A 24177-nucleotide genomic window follows, 5' to 3' on the forward strand; every position below is an offset into this window, starting at 1 on the left:
TATCTTTCATTTATTGGTTTATAGGGTCTCACTGCACTCTGACTTCGAGTGTACATTCAATGTACACTGGCCAATGCACCATTTCCCAGTGCAAGATGGTGATAGAACGCAAAAAAAAAAAAAAATTTATAAAATAAAAAAAAATATGGGAGGATGGGAAGATCAGTGGCGGCAACCATCAGCACTGTGTGACAGCTCAGGGTTCCTACCAAATGTGTTTCAAACCCAAGAACCTGATGATTGACTTCAGTGTACTTACGTTGACTTACGATCCAGCAGCAAATGCAGCATCTATATATGTCTATAAACAACACTCATGAGTCACAGTGGAGTGTCGTCAAGTCCCCTCTTCGATTGATTGGCTACAGGAGGAGCTGTAGTGGACCAATGGTGATGCTAAAGCCCGCGCTGATTTACATGAAACTCAAACTGAAACATTTGGAGAACCAAGTGGGGAATGTGAAAACAAGCACGAAAGGAAAAACAGCATAAGCATTCAAAAAAGAAAACATGAGCAGAAAATGTCAGAGAGCACACAAAAAAAACAAACAGTAATATAACCAAGGAAAACAATTTTGTGTGCGATTCAGAAAACTTTGAAGTAATGTTTTAGTTTTCTGCAATATAATTTGAAATGCATTTTTAAATTTGATTTACACTTATTTTTTGATCCGTGACCGAAATACTTTTGACAGAAAATTAATCCCATACAGGAAGTCTGCAGTACAGCTACACTATGCCCAAACGTATATGGTCCATCTATATATACACACACCCAAGCAGCCTGTTTTATACCTGGCACATGCAGAAGCATCAGTAATGGCAAGTCAGAGCCAAAACATCCCGGTCCGTCAGGTCTCCAAATCAAATGGTTTGTGATTTTATGCACAGTGACGTTAACTACACCAACAAGCTCTGTCTCTCTTAAAACTTTGTCACAGTCATGATTGTAAATACTTTCAAAAGTATTTACTAATCTAGAAAGTACTAACTGTAATAGGAAAAGCAGTTAAGCAGTGTGAATACTCAGTAACAGTCTGGAATAGTGCATAACGTGATTTGAGTCACAGTGCTAGTTTTGTTTAGTGAAGGAAAATGGATGAAGAAATGTCAATTTTTTGCTGCATGTTAGGATTATGAAAAGGCTAAAATAACATGTTAAATTAAACATAGCTTGTCTGAATGTTAATAAGACTAAAGAGATGATTGTCGACTTCGGGAGAACTTGAGCGGACAACTCACACTTCACATCAACGGAACAACTATGGAAATTACTGAAGCCCTCTCCTGGACTCTCAACTCCACCTGCCTAGTCAAGAAGGCCCAGCAGCACATCCACTTCCTGCAGAGGCTGAAGAGAGCCAAACTCCCCCCTCACATTCTTACCTCCTTCTACAGAAGAACAGTAGAGGGTATCCTGACCAACTGGCTCACCGTGTGGTATGGGATCTGCACAGCCTCTGACCTCAAGGCCCTACAGCAGATTGTGAGGACAGCTGAAAAGATAATTGGGGATTCACTACCCACAATCAACAGCTCTTTCAACAATCGCTGCATCAGCAAAGCCACCAGTATTGAGGACAACCCTCTCACGGCCTCTTCACACTCCTGCTATCTGGCAGAAGGTACAGGAGCACCCGTACCACCACCAGCAGACTCCACAACAGTTTCTTCCCTGAGGCAGTCAGATTACTCAACACCCTGCAGCCTCCCAATACTCACTCAGGCTAGTCAAACACCTACCCCAGTATAACTCAATACCAATGCACATTGCACTGTACGAAGCTGCATCAGTGACTTTTATATTAGGGAACTCTTATATTGCTGCTATACTTATTTCGCTGACACTACACAATAGTTTACAGCTCATGTTTTGTGTATTTATTGTCCTGTGTATTTACTTTCTGGATCTGTGTATTTACTTTCTGGATCTGTGTATTTGTCTTGCACTCGTCTCACACCGTTGTGTATTTGCAATTTATAATTGTGTACTGTTGTGTTGCACCATAGTCCTGAAGAAACGACATCTCATTCCAATGTATACAAGCTATATAGAGGAATGACAAAAACTCACTTAACTAGAAAGTAGTATTATTAATATTATAATTAATATTCTCTTCTTTTCAAGTATCTTATATCCATGACCTCAATTCTTTCCTCTGCCTGGCCAAGCCTGAAATCTTTCTTGTCCTTTCTTTCCACTTTTCTTTTCCATTCTTATTTTCTTTTGTTTTACAGTTACCTGACATATCATACTAGTCAGCCCTCCACATAAAGGTGGGACGAAGGGATGTGTCAAAGTTTGGCCTTAAGTCTTCTTCCTGGCAGGTGAAGGCATTCCAGGTTAATCAGCCATGAGAATTCTGGGTGACTGACTTCTTCTGAATGTCCACTCTCACTGTGCACCGCTGCCACCCTCTTCTGGCTGCCGGTGGTGTGGCGCAGCAACTCCTATTTTGGGAACCCTGCCTTAAGGGCTTCTCACAGGGACCTATTCATCGAATAAAGTCAAACAGCAAAATCAGTGTTGATTAAAACTAAAGCAAAGTCTATGATGAACATTTGGAGCTCTTATAACATGAGCTGGGTATGTGCTCGGTTTGTGCCATTAAAACAAACAATAACCATTTCCTTTCCTTAGATATAACAAGAACGTCACGACACCAGTGGTGTGTGTTTGTGCTGTGCAGATTTGATATTGCCTCATAAAAACAGTCATTTCCACAATATCCTTTGAAGTCATCAGATGAATAAAGCCCCTGCAACACACCTTTGTCCTCTCCCTCTTTAACCTGCACCAGTCTATATACATGGTGTCACATTGGAGGCATCTGGATATTCTGTATGGAAACCTGTACAGGGTTCTGAAGTTGTCACTAAATGCCTTCCAGTTCATCTGATAAGTGTATTTAAAAAAAATAATAAAATAAATAAATAATAATAATAATAATAATAATAATAATAATAATAATAATAATAATAATAATAATAATAATAATAAAAAATCAGCTTCTCATTCACACCAATAGCCTTTAAAATGCGACATTGTCTTGACAGATGTTATAAATCATTTGAGAAGAGAGAGATATAAAGAAGATTGAGAACTAAAGAGATTGAGAACAGACAGAGTTGCCATTTACCACAATTTATGAGCTGCCATTTACCTAACAATGAGATCATGAAAGGCAGAAAGGGTTATAAGACACTAATAAAACCTACAGTCCAGCCACTGAAAGTGAGCCTCTCATATGGAAATTGTCCAGGCATACAATGCTGTTGAAGTACTTGCATGTGAGGGCAAATATGCTAAGTGCTACATCACCATCTTGAAACACAACCTCCAGCAAGATTGCTCAGAGGACTGGCAAAGGAAGCTGTAGATGAACATATAGTAGTCTGAACATTAAGTAAAATGGCAAATACATGCTTACAGTATGTGCAGAGGCAAGTCACTGGTTGCAACTATGAGGAAGAGACCATATAGAATGTCAGTAATTGAAAATCAACATTTATCATCATGCAGACTAAACAATACCAGTCTGATGTTGCTTGTCAGTCCTTAATCACCTCTGTGTTCTTTGCTGGCTTTCCATGAGTGATTTTGATAAATTCATGACACAAGATTAATACAGTATATCAGGATGCACTGCATATTAAAAGATATGACAAATTACATCAATGGTAAAGGCATTTGACAACCCTTGTTGAATATAAATTTTCAGAAAGGGACTAATAACAAAGAAAAACAATTGCATACCTTGGTGGAAACTTCTCCAGAAAAAGGACAGACCACAATCTAATAGTTGGTATGTCTAATTATAGTTGGGAAAAGCACAAGTACTCAGTCACTGTCCAGTAGAATCCTTGGACTGAAAAAGTTTCAAGACCCTTCGTGTTAGTTACATATGACAGGAAAACAGGATTAATGCCAGTTACCATTTCCATATTGAAAAGTATTGGTGTACATATACAAAATGATTGTTATTATAGACCACAAATGCAACAAACATTTGGCTGATGTAAACATCTTCAGTACCACCATGGACCCTCTAGGGGTCAGTGAACATCTGTTATGGACCCCCTGATCTATACAGTAGTTAGTTATATTGCTGTTGTGTGTCTTAAATAACTATTGTGCGTTATCTTTTAAAAGACACTGAAAACACTTAAAAAACTTGAATAAATATCAACATAAAGGTACTTATGAACATTTCCATCATACCCATCATCTAATAGTCAGTAGAACTTGATGCTAGTACTTCTACTGCTTTGCTCGGAGATGTTCTTCTGCTTATAAAGCACTTGCATAATGTAAGGACAACACAAAAGATCAGGACAGGAAACATTTTGTAAAAGAACCAGAACCAAACAGTCATTTCACAAACTAAAGCGATAAACCATAGCTTATGCTTCCACAAACGTGTTGTGAAGATCAGACTCTGCTAGATCCCTGTTCTTTAAATAAAAGCGGGCACTCACTCACACCTGATCATCATCCCGTTGATTGAAAACACTTGACTCTAATTTCATCTTCAAATTAATCTGCTAATCCTAGAAGTTCACATCCTTTTGCCACTCACAGATATGTAATATTGGATCATTTTCCTCAATAAATAAATGACCAAGCATAATATTTTCTCTCATTTGTTTAATTGGGTTCTCTTTATCTATTTTTAGGGCTTGTGTGAAAATCCGATGCTGTTTTAGATCATATTCATGCAAAAATATAGAAAATTCTAAAGGGTTCACAAACTTTCAAGCACCAGGGGATATATTAGAGGTTGGTTAAGTGTTCATGAAAGAGGTGGAAATTCAAGTTGACATATCAGCACTAGGAGTAGGAGGAGTAACATCAAAGCAAAGAATTTCCATAAATACCAGTACATCAGAAGTAATATGATGTAAATATAATGTAAGATAAACAATAATAATAATAATAACAATAACAGATCAGTATTTAAAAAATACATCATACTTATTTATTAGTAAAATAAATTTTGTAATAAAATAAATCTAGTTAACATTTATAATCGGCTGAAGCGTTGCAAGGATATGCAACAGAACAACCAATGTTCTGTGTGTTTCATCATGTCGCTCGAGACATACCCGAGGTTACGTCGAATGCAGAAACGGCGCACGCGCGAATTGCTGCGCATGCGAGTTTAATCTTAATGCGTCGCCTTTTCACAGAGTCATCTGTTTTCATTACACCGGAAACTGGCTTCAGCTCCGTTCTCGTTAAATCTCGTTGACAGTTTTTTTCTTCTTCTCGCAAACACGAAGCATGGCGACCTGGAGTCAGATAAAATGGTTACCTTTCATGCTTACACGCGGTTGCTATAATGCTAATAAACAGTTATGTCAAGTTAAAGGTAAGAGTCCTAGTTGCAGTTTTACTCCTGCTTTTACTTCAGGTTATTGGGCTTGGGAATGTGAGGTCATGATGCAGTGTCTTCCGGCTGCGTTTGGCATTCATTCAGAGAGCACGACCAGCTAGCTCATTACTGCTGCTCTGCTAGAACCACAACATTATATGCGTTATATTATTATTATTATTATTATTATTATTATTATTATTATTATAAACTGACACAGCAGCACAGATGATAGCTATGGCTATGTACATATTTCAGAGGTAACACTATTCTATACACTGCAATGAGACGTTAATGTAAATTGTGATTTGTGGTCTGGAACTATGCTTTCAGACTGGTATAAAGTTGGACCGTCTCTAAAGTTACATACGACATTTTTATACACGTTTCTAACTTCAATAGCATTTGAAGGGAATGACTTACAGTCACACATCCAACTGTAAAATGTTCATCTAGTTGCCAGCTATAACGCACACCTTTTTAGATTTGATATATTTATTAAAATAAACTATTAAATCATATGTAAATTTGACATGTATTTCACTCATACACAAAATAGACCATAATTTAAAGCTCAATAGCATTTGAAGGGATTGACTTACAGTCACACAACCAACTGTAAAGTGTTCATCTAGGTGTCCGCTATAACGCACACCTTTTTTTTATATTTAACTCTACAATGCATGAACCAAAAAACCTACACGAACTGACATTTATGGTAAGTGAGCGCAATTTAAAAAAAAAAAAAACTACATAGGGAACTGTGTACAGATTAATTTATTTATGTACATGTTTTGACAGATTGTGGATGGGAGCCAAAGGAATTCAACATTATTTACAGAATTTCCAGTCAATTTTTTTTAGACACGTTTTGTGTGTGAAGAAAATGATTAATTCCAATATGGGTCATTTTTGTTGATGAATTGTAGAGTTAAATATAAAAAATCTAAAAGGTGTGTGTTATACCTGACACCTAGATGAACACTTTCCAGTTGGTTGTGTGACTGTAAGGCATTCCCTTCAAATGCTATTGAAGTTAGAAACGTGTATAACAATGTTGTATGTAACTTTAGAGGTCCCTTTAATTTCTGCATATCTGCGAATATCGAACGTCCAACATCAAACCGACTTGCTTTCAGGAGGATGACTACCTGCCTGGATGCAGTCATAGTCATGTGTCTGTTATGTGTGAATATAAAATCTGTGTGTTTTACAATGTTCCTGTGCTCATGAACATTTCATATTGTTTCATTGTTTTATTTAATTATTTTTTTTCTGCAGCTCGTGCCTTCTCATTTTATCCGGCATCAAGAAACCATATACCTGCTTCTGATGATAACAGGTAACAGAGTTTTTGTTGTTCTAATTACATTAATGATCTCTTAATGGTAGATAGTGGAAGTTTATGGATATGTTCTGCAGTCCCAATGTTTTTTGCATGTGTTATATTGTTCTTTTCTATAACAGTTGATATAGTCCATAGTGGCCTAGCTTACGCCCAGTCCTAGCTTGGCACGCACTAATTAGTAATTCGTTGCTTACATCTCTCTCCTTTCTAACTAGGGACATGAACCTAGGTGTGACACGTGACAGTGAAACCATAGTGTGTTTCCACCCTGTTCCAGACATTGCCTATGAGCTGACAAGGGTGGGCATGGCAAGTTTTATACTAGACACACACGTACACACGTGTGTGTGTGTGTGTGTGTGTGTGTGTGTGTGTGTGTGTGTGTGTGTGTGTGTGTGTGTGTGTGTATATATATATATATATATATATATATATATATATATATATATATATATATATATATATATATATAATATATATATATATATATATATATATATATATATACACACACACATATACACATATATACACATATATATTTATATATATACACACACACACACAGATATAGATAGATAGATATATATATCTGTGTGTGTGTATATATATATAAATATATGTGTATATATGTGTATATGTGTGTGTGTGTATATATATATATATGTGTGTGTGTGTGTGTATATATATATATGTATATATATATATACACACATATACACATATATATTTATATATTTATATATATATATATATATATATATATATATATATATATATATATATATATATATATATATATATATATATATATAGTTAGTAATCTAACTGCATTTTTTTGTGATAGTTGTGCCTTAGTCCTCTGAAAGGACTAAGGCACAGAAAGTTTGATTATTTATTTATTTATTTTTATAAATTTCAATAAAATAAAAAAAAAAACCTTTTATTGCTACATAAACAAAACAATAAAAATTGTGTAAAAATACAAACCACTTTGTAGAAATAAATGTGACTTAATGTGGAGTATAAAATAAGCATTGCATTGATGGATACAAAGCAAACTATTTTAGTAAACTAATTACACAATACAAATTATGCACAGCTGATGATAAAACTTAAATATATACTAATGTGTTTTCCTGTCATAAAAGATAGTGATTTGTGAAAGTAATTAATATCTGACCAGTAGGAAAAATCATAAACAGCCTACAAATCTGTACATACTTTATTCTAAACCTGTTTTCAAATATTGTTTGAGAAGTTAATATTTTTGCAAGCTTCATATTTAAGTTTTTCAATTTACGTTAAAATCAACATTAGTGTTGATTATGGTTAAAATTATTTTAAATTATATTCTGTATATTCTGTATTTTAAAATACAGGAAATTCACACTAGCAAATAACACACATGGAATTATACAATTGCCAAGAAAAGTGGTAAACAAGTTAAAACTAATATATTTATTTTTAAATTTAAATTACAAACAATGTTCCTGATGAAGCTTTGCAAATGCTTGGTATCTATTAAATAAGCTTCATAACAGAGCTTTTCGTGAAGTACCCAAACAGGCCTCAAGACTTCTCTAAAATGAAAATTAAGTTCTATATGAACACTACTTTTTTAAAATTTAAATTTGATCACAAATTGTTTGTTTCATGTAAACTCTACTAAAAATACATTTTGGTGCATATATAGGTTTCTGGTCTTGCATATCTCATAAAATTACTTGCATATTTATATTCAGAGCTTTAATTATTAGTAAAATCATTGATAATTATTACCAATAGCAATTATTAAATAAAATTATAACTTAATTATTGTTTAAGCACAATAATAGTGCCTCATAAAATGACCTGATGGTTTTCAGTTTGGCTCAGTAGCTTGGCTTCAGTTTTGACAGTCATACCATTCTCTTTCCACAAGGGGAGGTTGGATACAAAGCTGTACCAAGCAAAGCTGGAGTCAAAACAGAGATTTGACTTAAAAGCAAACTCTTAAATGTTGACTCAAGTGCCCTGTTGTAGTACAACAAATATGCTGGCAATTTCTACATGGTATATAGTCTTTGGACTCAGTTTGGACTCAGGAACCCGGTAACCTCCAATGCCACCATATTTTTGAGCTGCAACCTTCCAGGATTGTCCAGAAATACAAGGTGTCAAGTGCTCAGAGACGTGGCTAAGGTAAGAGAGGCTGAAATACAACTGCCACTGAATAAGACTAACAAGCTGAAGCGTCATGACTGGGCCAAGAAATACCTGGAGACAATTTCTTAAATGTTTTATGGACAGATGAAATGAGTGACTCTAGATGGACCAGATGGGCAGGCCTGTGGATGGATCTCTAATGGGCACAGAGTACCAGTTTGAGCGAGGCACCAGAAAGGTCGAGGAGGGGTATGGCTGTGGACTGGTATCATTAATGAACTAGTTGGACCTTTTTGGATTAACATTGGACTGAAAATCAACTCCCAAACCTATTACCAGTTTCTAGAAGACACTTTCTTCAAGCAATGGTACAGGAAGAAGTCAGTAGCGTTCAAGAAGGCCATGATCTTTATGCAGGACAATGCTTCATCGCATACAACAAGGTTGCTTGGCTAGCCTGCAAAGGCATCAAATGCCACTTTTCCACTGCAGGAACTTTCCCCAGAAACTATGGACTTTTGGAGGTACTTGGTGTGTTTCCACTGCAGGGACCAGGGTCTAAATTAAGTTCCGGGTAAAATATTTAGCCCTCGCAAGGTCCCTACTTGGGTGGTGGTACTTTTTCAAAAGCCAGGAACTTTAGGGGATTGGAATTGTTTGCTGAACATGCAGATTGGTTGAGTGCATAGAGCATTTTTTTTTATTTTTAAGTCTGTTGCCATGCGTACAGTAACAGTTGTTTTATTGCACTTCGAATCAACACAATGGAGTTTCTTAAAAAACATGACGATGGACTGGCGACTAGGATCAGGCCTTAAGTATTTATACCGAGGACGAAATACAACAGGAACTGGAAAAAGTCAATTAAGTGAGCTGGGCATTGTTTACACAGGAAAAGAGTGCAGGGAGAAGCTCGTGCATGCGCATTCATTTCAGTCATCTCAGCAATATCTGATAAAATCCGTTTTCTTACTTTAAGTCTAACATTTCGAGCATTCTGAAATCGCTTTACTACCACTATTTGTCTCTTTTCCAGCGTTTTCTCAATTACCATTTTAGCAAAGTAATACATCACAATCAACAGCAGCACAGCTTGAATCTCCTCCATGCTTCTTGTTGTTGCTGTGTCGTTATCAGATTTTAGAAAATAGCCTGTCTATTTTTAAGACACAAACCTTTATCCAAAGTTGAAAAAAAAAAAATCATTCTATGACTGGGAATCAAACCTAGGCCACAGCAGTGAGAGCACCAAAGCCTAACCCCTACACCACCAGTTTGGTTGCAGCAAACTCGTTTGTTACTGTTCAAAGGTTTGTGTTCCAATCAGAGCCTACTACATGTTTTTATGAGCTGAGCAAACATTTTATATTATTACATCATTAAAATCAGCTTACATTGTTTCACTAATCAGTTTGATTGTAGCATACTTAGAGGCTTCCTATCCTCACCAAGGGCTGATCGTGCACGATCATACATCACCGGTATAATTTGCCTAATCTTCACGGTACTTTAGACTGCGATGGAAATGCAGACAACAAAGGTCTGGAGGAACCAAATGGTCCCTTGAATAAAGTTTCTCGGATTAATTGTTCTGGGTAATTTTGGTGGAAAAGCAGTTAAAGATGACAGAATTATGAACTGGTCCCCTTCCTCATCTGACTTAAATCCTATTGAGACCTTCTGGGCCATTCTCAAGTGTGAGATTTACAGTGAGGGAAGACAATTCACCTCTTTGAAAAGAAGGTTGAGAGGTTGTGGTGTTTACCTCAGCTAAAACTGATCGAAAGATTCAATGGATGGAAGACTAATAGCAGAGTGAGAAGGGTGGCTATGTTCATCACTGAATAGTTTTTTTTCTTACTGTAATTTTCAGACTATTGAGCGCACCTGAATATAAGCCGCACCCACTAACTTTAAAAAGGAAAAAAAAAATTGTACATATATAGGCCGCACTTGTCTATAAGCCGCAGGTGTCCACGTTGTAACATGAGATATTTACACAAAGATTTTTTTTTTTTAACTTTTAATTAAATATGTACCGTACATGCTTTTTCCAAACAGTGCCTGTAACCACGTTAAAATTTTTTTAAAAATACAGTTGCCTACCAGGAAAAGTCATTGATCGCTATCATCATCTTCCTCTTGCGCACTAAAACCACTAAAGTCGTCTTCTTCAGTGTCGGAATTGAACAGCCTCAGAATTACCGGTACTTCGTCACACACTTCCTCAGTCTCTCTTTCATTGTCGCTCTCAATGTCACTTACGTCTCGAGGCAAAGTTGTAGCCCTTGAGCTTGTGCTGTCCTCTTCATCACGCAGCAGTCCAGCCTTTCGAAACTCGGTGGTGGTGATAGATTTTTTGACACTGCTCGACGTTGTTAGGATCCACTGGCAGACTTGAGCAAAAGTTGCTCTTCGCATGCGGCCAGTTTTGGTAAATGATTTCTCGCCGCTAGTCATTTAAGCCTCCCACTCAAGTCGGAGTGCCACTTTAACTTGAAAGCTGCATCATATGCATTTCTTTGTGTGTTTTCCATGATGAGGGTGTGTGCATGAAGCGCAAAATGACTGATCTGAAGAATTTAGTGCGAGTGCATTTGATTTAATTCGAACAGTTTCATTGGTCCACTGTGACCTGTTCAGTAATTTCATTGGTCTGATGTGACGAGGCTAAATTTTTTGGCGGCACGAAGCTCGTTAGCCCGTAAAAATCCATAAATTAGCCGCATCATTGTTTAAGCCACAGTGTTCAAAGCGTGTGAAAAAAGTAGCGGCTTATAGTCCGGAAATTATGGTAATTGTTAAATATTATTTTGTTAGATAAAGTTGCAATCAAAATTATTCAACCCCCATTGCAAATCAGGTTTGTCAAAATTTACAGACTTTCAGATGTTTGCAGTGAACTCACAATCAAAGAAAAGCATCTTTAGTACTTAGTAGAGCACCTTTTGCTGTTATGACCTGCTGCAAATGGGATGCATAGCTTCTGGCAGCGTTCCTGAGGAATCTTCCTCATAAGCAATGGCCTCCAGTTGAGTAATATTCTTGAAACCCATTCTTCAAGTCCTACCAGAGATTTTCTATGGGTTTCTAAGTCAAGTGACTGTGTTGGCCCTGTAGAATCTTCCAAGATGACTTCTGCAACCAAGCCTTGGTGGAATTTGAGGCATGCTTGGGATCATTTTCCTGTTGGAAGGTCCAATGATGCCCAAGCTTCAGCTTCCTTACAGACGGCATGATATTTTCTCCTAGGATATCCTGATATTTCCGTGACTACATCTTGCCTTCCACATGCTGCAGTTTTCCAGTGCCAGAGGATGAAAAGCAGCCCCAGAGTATCACTGAACCACCACCATGCTTGACTGTGGACTGAGTATTCTTTTTTCATTCTTCTTTCTCCAGACATACTGAAAAGTTACAGTTTTGTTTCATCGCTCCACAGAACAGAATCCCAAAACTTCTGTGGCTTATTTATATGATTTTGAGCCTACTTGTCTTGTGCTTTTGGGTCAGTAGTGGTGTACGTCTTGGAGTTCTGGCATGGAAACCTTCTGCATTTAGTATGCGCCTTACTATGCTCACTGAAACCTCTGTGCCTGTTTCTTTTCAAAAATGTTCTGCCCCTAGCCAGTTCAGGTATTTCATGTGTTCCAGCCTAAGCACACCTGGTGCAACTAATGAAGTCCTTGATTAGTTTCATCAGGTGTGCTTGAGACAAAACCTGTTTAGGATATTTGTGCTGTTGTGGGGGATTTTATTGAGGTGGTTGAATAATTTTAAACTGGTGATTGCATTATAAGTTGCATTTTCAGTTGAATTTGGGGAAACCACTTGAAGCATTCATTGTGTTGATCTATTTCAATTTCTCCTGTTTGATTTATTCATTGCAAACAGCTGAAGGTCTGTAAATTTTGACAATAAACCTTATTTGCAATGGGGATTGAATAATTTTGATTGCAACTGTATGTATTAAATAATACTTTAAGACTGAAGAATAAAGTTTTTTGTTTGTTTGTTTCTTTTTCTTTGATAACATTCTGTTTTGAGGTGAAATAAACATTTAGGATCAACTGCGACCACTGCATTTGTTCACCAATAAAAATTAAGTGGAGAAATACCATTTGCCTAATAATTGTGCACACAGTGTAAATGGTTACGGTGTCTTATCCGGTCTGAGATGTCTAGCAATGAGCTGCATCTGACAGCAACTGTCTGTTTTCCTGTTTTGTTTGCGTGTCCTGCAATCCCTAATTACTGGGGAAAAAATTCGGATAGTGTGACACCCCCATGTGTACTAAGCAACCATCAATTACTCTCACTTGGTCAAAAGCATGTCTCGGTCTAGTCTCACAACTGCTCCTGAGGGATATGCCCACTGTAGTACCCAAGGAGGGGGGAGACCTCCTATCACCTAGCTTTACAATCTGTTGATGGCCTGGCCTCTGCCTCTCAGTCACAGCAAATCTAGGCAATCATGGGCATCTGTGAGCTCTTATGCGGAAGAGGGCAGATAGCGGTTTCCTCCAAGAGTGTATGAGAAGCAGTTGGCTGGCTTCATGTGTCTTGAAGAGAGCATATGTTTAGCCTTCACCCTCACCAGTAGGTAGCTCATGTATGATAGGTCAGTAGTTCCCAAACTTTTCCAGGGCAAGGCCCCCCCAAATGGCATTTTGACCAAGGCCCCCCTTTTTGCAAGATGTCTTTAAAACACATTAAAAATACAGACTTCTGAGTATATCCCCCCATTTTTTTATTTATTAAATATTACATTTTGCATCTTCACATTATATTAGATTAGGAATTGATTGTGTGTGTGTGTGTGTGTGTGTGGTTGTCTGAGAGTGAGAAAGAGAAAATCATGTATTTATTTATTTTTCACACCAAATTTTTGAGGCCCCCCTGGCGGACCCCACTTTGAAAACCACTGTGATAGGGGATAACTGATTGGCTGGTGACAGGAAGTTTGCAGATGATGAAATTAAGGAGAAAGATCTGAGAAATAATGGTGGTGCCAGCTTAAACTTAATCAGTCCTCATCCTCCTGAACCCTTCAGTAGCAGTTAACAGTCAACCACAATACTTTGTTGTCCATCGTCACAAGTCTTGCAATTTGTAGAACAGAATGGCAATGGTCTGCTTCCTATCTGGAGGGACGGTCATCACAGATGATCCACATCTGCTCCATGCAGTCTCTCCAATGGTGTCCCACAAGGGTCGGTGCTTGATCTTCTGGTCTCCTTCTTTACCCAATCTCTTGGTGAAGTCATATCCTCACATGGGTTTTCATACCACTGCTGTGTAAATGGTATTCATTTCAATTAAATTTTATTTGTATAGCACTTTTTACAATAGACATTGTCTCAAAGCAGCTTTACAGATATATCAACACGGTATACAGATATTAAAGGTGCAAATTTATCCCAACTGAGCAAGCCACTGAGTGGCGACAGTAGCAAGGAAAAACTCCCTAAGATGTTTTAAGATGAAGAAACCTTGAGAGGAACCAGACTCAGAAGGGAACCTATCCTCATCTGGGTAACAACAGATATTGTGAAAAAGTTAATTATTGACTTATATGAAGTCTGTATGGTCTTAGAAGCAGCCGTAGTCCTAGCAGTCTGGAATTGGAGTAGATTAGAGCTGCATCCAGAGGCAGGACATCCGAAACGGATCAGGCAGGTCCGGAGATCAGAAAGAATCAGGATCTCTAATATCTCCATAAAATCGTGTGTGGCTCGGCATCTTATCCTATTCATATTATCCTCATCTTTTCATCTGCAGACATTCATGTTTCTTCTCAGATCTCAGCATGTCTGGCAGACATATCATCGTGGATGGCAGCTCATCAGCTGAAAATTAATCCCAGCAAAACGGAACTGCTGTTCATGCTAGGGGATCCCCATGTCAGGATCTTGTGATCTCCCTGGACAAGTATCAGATCTCTTCCCATCTGTTACTGCACATGACCTTGCGGTAACCATGGACAATCAATTGTCCTGCTCCTCTCTCATTGCTAAACTGACGCGCTCCTGTTGATTTTCTCGTTTACATCGTCAGAATACACATCTGCATGTATATTTCTATCTGCAGCGGACACTCCGGTGTTTTAGTCCCTTGACATTTTTAGACTGGAGTACTGCACCGCCCTCCTAACTGGTCTACCACTGCATGTCCTTCAGCATCTGCTGCTGATTCGGATGCAGCTGCATGACGTGTTCTCAACCTTCACAAGTTCTCACACACTATCCCATTGCTACACTCCCTCCACTGGCTTCCTGTAGCTAAATGATTCAGATTTTAAAACATTGATGCTTTCCTACAAAGCCAAAAATAGACCAGCCCTCACCTACATTAAAGCACTTATCACACACCGCACTGCACCAAATTCCCTCTGGACTTCTAGCACTGCTCGGTTTGACAAACCATCTCTCAGGGTAGGCATGCATCAAGACTCTTCTCTGTTCTGGCACCTAGGTGGTTGAATGAACTTCCCTTGGATGTCGAGCAGCTGAGTCACTGGCTATCTACAAATGATGATTAAAGACCTCTTCATCAAGTACTTACATTAAAACTTTGTTATTTAAAAAAAAAATCTTGTTTTGGCTTGTTTTTTTCATACTCTGCTACATTTCAAACAGGCTTTTTAGACTGATGGTTAGGCCATGACTTAGTAAACCAGTATGAGGATGTATTTATTGATTCAGACTTCAGACCACTTCTGTCACTTGGTACAAGGCATCTGCAAAGTGCCATAAATGTAAATTTAAAATGGCTATTTTTTGGGTGTGGTAGCCAATTATGTACAGTAACTACTATTGTTTTGAAGCATTCCAAATGGTTTATATCCTTGTTTTTTGGGTGATGTACTTGTTTAATACATAATAAATATTTTTTCTTTGATTTTTCTCTACAGCCCATCCCCAGTCCAGATCCTACACTTGATACTGCAGAAACGCATGATCTAGTATTGAAGTCTCAGCTTAATAATGACATTTTAAAGGGCAAAAACGCCCCAGCTATAGAGGAGCTTGCCAAGATGTTCTACACCACAAAGCACCGCTGGTACCCGGTGGGACAGTAAGTTGTACATTATTCTCATGTATTTTTATAAGGTTTAATCTTATTTTATTTCCTGGTACACTGATGACAAGCTGTTCACCAGAGATGTATTTTGAGCATTGGAAATTTGCCTCGACTGTGGCCATATAGCTGAGGTTTTTGTGCTCTAAACTGTCCCAATTGTCATGCATGACTTAAAGTCTTTTAGAGCTACATGAATTCAAGTTCTACATCATGGTGATCTTATGGAAATCATCCATGGTGATCATTATGGAGATTAGTTTATATTTGTAAAAATATTTTTGGTGGGATGCGAGCTGTTCACAAGAGTAGCTTTCAGGTATTTCACAGAAATACATTATCAGTGTCAGCTAAAGTTTAGATATCACATTTTGTGAATAATCTAGGCAAAATTAAATGGGTTTAATTATGTGAAAAATTATTACATGCTTTTGTGTGTTTTTTTTATGTAGTTTTACTTTCTCTTTCAACATATTCAGTTATAAAAGTTTAGGTGTGCTATTGCTTTCTTTTTTTTCTTTCAGTGGGTAAGCTATAATTTTTTTTTAATAATTATGTTTAGTATTTTGTGTTCCTATTTGAAGGAAGTATGAATCATGCACTACTCTGAATGCATACCTGGAGTCCATCATGTTTCCACAAATAGTTTGTATGAGTGTTCAGTAGGGAGGAGGGAAGGTCCTTGTGTCTTCCTACAGCAGTCAATGAGTATATACCTAAATTTTATTAAAGCACTTACACTGGGACAGTGGATTGTTATGCTGCATTCAACTAAGACTTGTAACTCGAAATTAACGTCCTCTGACTAGGAAAACCAAAGAAAACTCCCCCTCAACTTGTAATTCCTATAATTGAACTCTTCAACCCTGAGTCCAGCAACATCACATCACATCAACATGGCCACTCACAGCATCAGCAGTAAACAAAGTAGCACATCTTGCCTTTAAATGAGTTATACTGTGTATACAAGTATTTTTATACTTTAGATCAGTCAACCTACAGACTTGTTCGCTTGTTAAATCTACAGTGACATTTCTATTTTGAGGAGGAAATATACATCACTCATCAGTTAGCTGGCTAGCTTGTTGCTAACAAAAGACGAACATGGAGGCATCCATGATTTTATTTTTTTCCCCTACTTTGAAGCTTGAATGCATGGTGGTCAGAAATGATGTAATTCCGAGTTCCACTTCCCACTCCCAAGGTAAGTTGAATGCAGCATAATCTCCCACTAGCAAGGGTCACTGCAACAGGGTGTGAGGCAAAACTGTGAAAGAATGTGCAAACAGAAGGTGAGTAGACCAAAGAATGATTTTTAATTGTTGCAGAAGGCCACAGTCTGCTGCACAGCTGCCACTCTAGTAGGTAGAATACTGCAGCACTGATGTTTCCCAAATGAAATACGAAACCTGCTACAATTTTTGCATAGAGTTAATAAGAAGGATAAGCCTGAAAAAACTGCAGCTGACTCAATCAGAAGTAAATCACACACTCCCTCCACCCCCCAAAATCCCAAACAAACATGGGAGGTTGGTCATAATGCTCTTTATTAATTTTTTTTTGTAATGCTTATCTAATTTCATGTATCTGGTGAATGGCAACATAATTTTGAACATGAATAAAATTTTGTTTTGTTTCTTTGCAGATATCATACAAGGCGCAAGAACCGAAATCCACCCAAAGACAGATAGCAGTGTTTGCTGTCTGAGAGTTATAAATGTGATTGATCGTAATCTGCTTTTTGTGTGAACAAATAAAACCATTATAAATTAATTGCAAGAATGGTGTAACATGGCATTTGTTTCAGTGAAATTAGTTTGTATGAAGAAATGTATTGTATTTATTCGCTTTCCAAGCTACAACAAATACCCAGCTACAGCATTGAAAAGAGATCTACATTATAAATATATACAGTTACATGCATATACTGACACTGACCACTTTAATAGGAATACGGGTACTAATGCTCATTCATGCAATTACCCAATAAGTCAATCATGATGCAACAGCATAGTGCATAAACTCATGCAAATACAGGTCAAGAGTTTCAGTTAATATTTAGATAAGGGAAAAAAATGTGATCGCAGTGACTTTGTGGTATAGTTGTTGCCTGATGGGCTGGTTTGAGTATTTCAGAAACTGCTGTTCTCTTTGGGATATTCACACAAATCAGTGACAAATCAGAGTTTTCTCAGAAACAGTTCTGTGGGCAGAAATCCATTTGCTGAGAGGTCAGAGGAGAATGGCCAGACTGGTTCGAGCTAACAGGAAGGCAACAGTAACTCAAATAACCACTTTTTACAACTGTGGTGAGCAGAAAGGCATCTCAGAACTCAGATGTCAAACCTTGAGGTGGATGAGCTACAACAGCAGATGACCAAATTGGGTTCCACTCCTGTCAGCCTGTAGTCTCGAACTGGACTACTGCAACACACTACTCCCAGGCCTCCCAACCAGCTCCCATCAAACCAATTCAGATGATTCAGAATGCAGCAGCATGCCTTATTTTCAACCAGCTCAAAAGAACCCAGGTCACACCCCTCTTCATCTCCCTCCACTGGCTTTCTGTAGCTGCCTGTATCAAAACTTCATTTATGGACTTTAATGCTGTGAATTATTTATATTTCCGCATTTCTTGAGTTAATTCTGATGTCTGGTGAAAATTTCATGAGATTAGCCTCACTGGATATGTATTTACTGAAAGAAATGTTAACATGTCCAGTTCTTATTTCACCCACTGTACATATAAATAAAATACATTTTAAATTTCTATAAAATAGGATCATTACCAATAAGAATTGAATCAAACCACAAAATCAGTGCCAATATCATAAAACATGCAATTCAACATTACAAATTAACCACTTGCTACCGGAACAGTAGTATAACAATAGGGAGGCCGATTTTACACTGTAAGCTGATTTTTCTAAGATTGAATTTTGGGTGCCAGCTTACTTTCTAGGTTGAGCATTACCTGCTGAATAAAGTGGAAAGTGTTTTTCCTATGCTTAGGATAGTCCAGGTACAGGGCATAAATCAGACCAAAAAGAACACAGAAGGCCTGAGGCAGGTCGGCTAGTTCATCCAGCACCAAACTCCCTTCCAAGACTATGCTCACTTTGAATGGGTTTAGCTGAAGTCTTTCTGATTCGAAGCAGAGTATACCCACTGAAGTTTGAGTTTGAGTCCTTGTCAGTTACATCTTAACAGAGAAACAGATTGACAAGAAGAAGGCATTATCATCCATCCATCCATCCATCTGCTACCGCTTACTCCTTTTCAGGGTCACGGGGAAACCTGGAGCCTATCCCAGGGAGCACCGGGCACAAGGCGGGGTACACCCTGGACAGGGTGCCAATCCAGGCATTATCATGCCATTAGATAATGCTGAGTTGTCCACCAAAATGTACCTCCAACTACATAATGAAAATCACCAAAATATAAACTGCACTGAAATGAATTGTTAGCAGTCGTAAATTTACTTTTTCGTCAACTGCCATATTTGGAAATATACATTATAAGTACTGACTGCAAAACTGTGCACCAAATATGGTTTTGTAGATTAGCAGCAGTCTTCTCAGGTGAATTGGTTTATTACAGAAGGATAGAATAATGAGAGCACTCTGAGGCGCTTGTGCTGAACATGTACTATATACAGTATCTCACAAAAGTGAGTACACCCCTCACATTTTTGTAAATATTTGATTATAACTTTTCATGTGACAACACTAAAGAAATGACACTTTGCTACAATGTAAAGTAGTGAGTGTACAGCTTGTGTAACAGTGTAAATTTGCTGTCCCCTCAAAATAACTCAACACACAGCCATTAATGTCTAAACCGCTGGCAACAAAAGTGAGAACACCCCTAAGTGAAATTGTCCAAATTGGGCCAATTAGCCATTTTCTCTCCCCGGTGTCATGTGACTTGTTAGTGTTACAAGGTCTCATTAAGTTAAATTTGGTGTCATCGCTCTCACACTCCCTCATACTGGTCACTGGATGTTCAACATGGCACCTCATGGCAAAGTACTCTAGCCTAGGCTATAAGAAGATTGCCAAGACCCTGACACTGAGCTGCAGCATGGTGGCCAAGACCATACAGCGGTTTAACAGGACAGGTTCCACTCAGAACAGGCCTCACCATGGTCGACCAAAGAAGTTGAGTGCACGTGCTCAACGTCATATCCAGAGGTTGTCTTTGGGAACTAGATGTGTGAGTGCTGCCAGCATTGCTGCAGAGGTTGAAGGGGTGGGGGGTCAGCCTGTCAGTGCTCAGACCATATGCCGCACACTGCATCAAATTGGTCTGTATGGCTGTTGTCCCAGAAGGAAGCCTCTTCTAAAGATGATGCACAAGAAAGCCCGCAAACAGTTTGCTGAAGACAAGCAAACTAAGGACATGGATTACTGGAACCGTGTCCTGTAGTCTGATGAGACCAAGATAAACTTATTCAGATGGTGTCAAGCGTCTGTGGGGCATCCTCAAACGGAAGGTGGAGGAGCACAAGGTCTCTAACATCCACCAGCTCTGTGATGTCGTCATGGAGGAGTGGAAGAGGACTCCAGTGGCAACCTGTGAAGCTCTGGTGAACTCCATTGCCCAAGAAGGTTAAGGCAGTGCTGGAAAATAATGGTGGACGCACAAAATATTTTGGCGCCAATTTGGACATTTTCACTTAGGGGTGTACTCACTTTTGTTGCCAGCGGTTTAGACATTAATGGCTGTGTGTTGAGTTATTTTGAGGGGACAGCAAATTTACACTGTTATACAAGCTGTACACTCACTACTTTACATTGTAGCAAAGTGTCATTTCTTCAGTGTTGTCACATGAAAAGATTTAATCAAATATTTACAAAAATGTGAGGGGTGTACTCACTTTTGTGAGATACTGTATATGAAGCGCAGGGCATGATACACTTCTATGTACCGATAAGGAGCAGTTTGAGGCAGTTAAAATAGGCTTTGTTTCAGGGTCTTAGAAAATGTGCAGACGAACTGAAAAACATGTTTGTGTCTCTGTATGCAGATAAACATTATGTACTGATGTAAATGACATGACCTTCTTAGGCATGATCCACTGATGAACATGAACAGAACAAGAACAAAACTATTACAAAGTAAAAATGAATAATTTCCTCACATTTTCCCCTTTTATCATTACAAAATATGATAACTAAAATTAACAAAGAAATGACTATGTTGTGAATACATCAGAACTTCAGAATCCTTTCACGGTTCAACTGAATTCAACATGAAACAGACATAATGAAGGCTGTTTTTGCAGATATGAAGTATCCTGTGGTCAAGCAATCTCATTTAGGATGAAATGAGAGTCGTTATGGTCAAAGGAATATTTACAATAGGCATGAAATGGATATCAATGGGTCGTTGTAGGGATAAAGCAAATAACAGCTTCCATTATCCCTCTTTGCTCCGTCAGCCTTCAGCCTTTCTGTGTTTTAGAGTAGAGTGTTTCTCTTCTCTCCCTGAGTACTGAGTTCAGCCAATCAAACCCCGTCTTGCTAGTCTGCAGAGGGTTGCGTATTGCAGCCCGCATGTGTTCACTAATAGGATAACCATTATGTGTCTGTATGACGAGGGGACGTGTTACATTATGTGTGTAGTTGGTAATGATTCTTATGACCAAAGGCGATACAGAGGCGGCCAATATCTTGGCATATGGGCTTTTTTAATTACTAATTGTCGTTCAAACTGCAGCAATAGTCTACTAAAGAACTTTGCGGGCCTCCTAAGACTACAGTTTCCCTGTTGTCAACACTTTCTCTAAAAGTGTGTCTGTGATTTCGCAGGCTAATAGATACCACTTGATGTCTTGTGCTGTGTAACCATGAGGAACTGGTGTGAGAATGTGTGTTTGAGTGCAGTGTGTGGGTGTGTGTGGCTGTGTGTATGCAGGTCGTTGCTCGTGAGCCTGGGTCCTCCTAGAGGCCTCTTGATAAAGAATCACTTTGTAGTCCTCCTATCGAAGTCCTGTCTTATCCAGCTCAGTGCTTGGCTCTGGCACCTCTCCTACAGTGGCTGGTGTGCATCCATGTGGCTCGTTAGCTGACTTTCACTGCTGAATAAGTGACAAAGAGGACCTGGAAAGGTCCTCACCACCTTGGCTTGTTCCACCTGGTTCTGCAGAAATCCTTGATCACGACCCACTCTTCGGGCTTCAGATCAGAGCAGAGGACAGGGTTGTACAGTAACCCAAATATTCACCCACCTGTTTGAGGGCATAGCTCACAAAAGTGTGCCATTGTCACTGGAGATTTTTTTGTGGGAATTCCCCATCTTGGAATTACTTCTCTAAGCAACGCCTTTGCTACCGTGTTTGAGTGATGTTTGGATGTAAGGAATGCTTCCACCCATGTAGAGAAGTAGGTTTGTCTGGAGTTGGGTGTGCGGCCTTCTCTACCTTCAAACCTCGACCCACATGATGAGTTGCGCAAACACAGAAAACAACGTTTTTAGAGTAATTAGAGAAGCCTTTTTGTGAACCAAACCTTAATTACTGCTACTATCATTCCCCCTTTTGATGCATGGTCCTTCCCAATTTTTAGTATGTGCATCACACTTGTGTGTCCAGCAGCTCGGAGACCAGTTTGTAGTGGGCTATGTGTGTTCCAGAACTCGTCAGGAAGTTCCTGTTTCCAAATTGTTCCAAAATCATGTACTACCCCAAAGGCATATCTACTGTTTGTGTAGTTAGTTACTGTGTCCCTCAGCATCTTTACATGCCTCTATGAGGACATACAGTTCAGCTGCTTGTGTTGACAGGTTTGAGGGGAGACTTCCTGACACAACAGTCTCATGTGCAGTCACTACAGCATAGCCCACTCGATTTTTACCTGTCTCTGGATTGCGTGATGCTGAGCCATCCACGAAAAGGATCTGGTCTGAGTTTTCCAATGGAACATCCTTCAGGTTGACTCTAGGAGAGCAGAGTTTGTTAGTTAGTGCAACACAATCATGTGGCTCCCCATCTCCCTCTGTTGGAAGAAGAGTAGCAGGGTTAAGGATAGTGCATTGTTTTATAGTGACATTCGGCATATCTAATAGAACTGTGTTATAGCGCAACCACCGCTGGATGGACAGGTATGAGGTTTTCTGTTCAAGGAGGAGTAATGACACCTCATGAGGAACCAAGAGGGTCAATTTGTGTAACCTAATAATTTCCCTCACACAGCTATGAAGAGTTTTGGACAAGACATGTAACTTCTAGCAGATAGTGTAAAAAAGAAAATAAAGTATGTTTTTAAAAAAATAGGTAAATGTAAAGGGAGTCACACAACTTAATTTTCTGGGAGATGTTTTCCGAATCATTTTTAACAAAACTGACTGAAAATGGATACGTTATCTTTAGCTGCCAAGCCGCATTCACAACAAAATTTTGCAACCAATGTATGTATAGTAATGTATAGATCCAACTATGGTAGTATTGTCCTTCAAACTCAAAATACAGTGGAGACAAATCTGACTACGTCAAAAATTTGTCTGACGTAAAAGCTCAGCCAAAAGCTGGCTGACGAGGCCTTTCTTCCTGAACCGCTCCATCAGGCTTGGAGAGAAACGGTCAAGTGTACATGGTTTAAAATATAAAAATAAAGTGTTATGTGAAATATTAAATCTTTCAATTAAGTCTTGAAATTGATTCCTCTCATTTTACGTCATTTAATGTTAGAATGCCTTTTATAACCCAGGAAGACTGCACAAATGGTTGTCCACCAGAAAGTAAATTCAAATTGTCCCAAATAGGATTATGAGTGTGCCATATAGTTTTAGATGAAAAACAGGCTCCTATCTTTTTAAATATTTGGATAGTGTAGGAAAGTATAGGACCATAATATAATGAGCATTTCCTGTGTGAAAAGCCTGAAAATAATGGAAACAAAAATCTTGCAAAAATTGGTGAAATGTGCTCTTTTTCTATTTGTTTCTATGAAGACTGTGAGAAAATATCAAGCCATTTCATGACTGAGAGCAATATAAAGTATCATCTGCATATAAAGAGATAGAATGGATTGATGAATCGGAGTAATATGTTTACACTGTCTGACGAACTGCACCAGGGGTTCTATTGATAAGTCTATCGTGAGAGGGGAAAGTGGTTCAATTCAATTCAATTCAATTTTATTTGTATAGCGCTTTTTACAATAGACATTGTCTCAAAGCAGCTTTACAGAAATATCAACATGGTATACAAATATTAAAGGTGCA

General features: G+C 38.4%; 1 protein-coding gene across 2 annotated transcripts; it reads left to right on the forward strand.

Annotated features, from left to right (window-relative positions):
• The first annotated feature begins 5211 nt into the window (after window positions 1–5211).
• Window positions 5212–17733, forward strand: mrpl42 (mitochondrial ribosomal protein L42). 2 transcript variants are annotated; one of them, XM_017494794.3, is made up of 5 exons: window positions 5212–5372; window positions 6657–6717; window positions 6939–7032; window positions 15785–15948; window positions 17597–17733. In XM_017494794.3, the coding sequence occupies exons 1-5, from the start codon at window positions 5285–5287 to the stop codon at window positions 17640–17642; spliced, it is 453 nt and encodes a 150-aa protein (XP_017350283.1). In that variant the 5' UTR covers window positions 5212–5284; the 3' UTR covers window positions 17643–17733. The 2 variants fall into 2 exon arrangements, with proteins under 2 accessions (XP_017350283.1, XP_017350284.1); XM_017494795.3 differs by having other exon boundaries at window positions 6939–7023.
• The last annotated feature ends 6444 nt before the right edge of the window (window positions 17734–24177 follow it).

Source organism: Ictalurus punctatus, chromosome 19, assembly GCF_001660625.3.
Source record: "Ictalurus punctatus breed USDA103 chromosome 19, Coco_2.0, whole genome shotgun sequence".
Classification (NCBI taxonomy): domain Eukaryota; kingdom Metazoa; phylum Chordata; class Actinopteri; order Siluriformes; family Ictaluridae; genus Ictalurus; species Ictalurus punctatus.

Bases quoted from the DNA above. Each gene is read 5' to 3' on its own strand.
- mrpl42 (XM_017494794.3), top strand. From the start codon at position 5,285: ATGGCGACCTGGAGTCAGATAAAATGGTTACCTTTCATGCTTACACGC. The intron at 6,718-6,938 runs GTAACAGAGTTT...CTTTCTAACTAG, and splicing joins CCTGCTTCTGATGATAACAG to GGACATGAACCTAGGTGTGA. The intron at 15,949-17,596 runs GTAAGTTGTACA...GTTTCTTTGCAG, and splicing joins CGCTGGTACCCGGTGGGACA to ATATCATACAAGGCGCAAGA.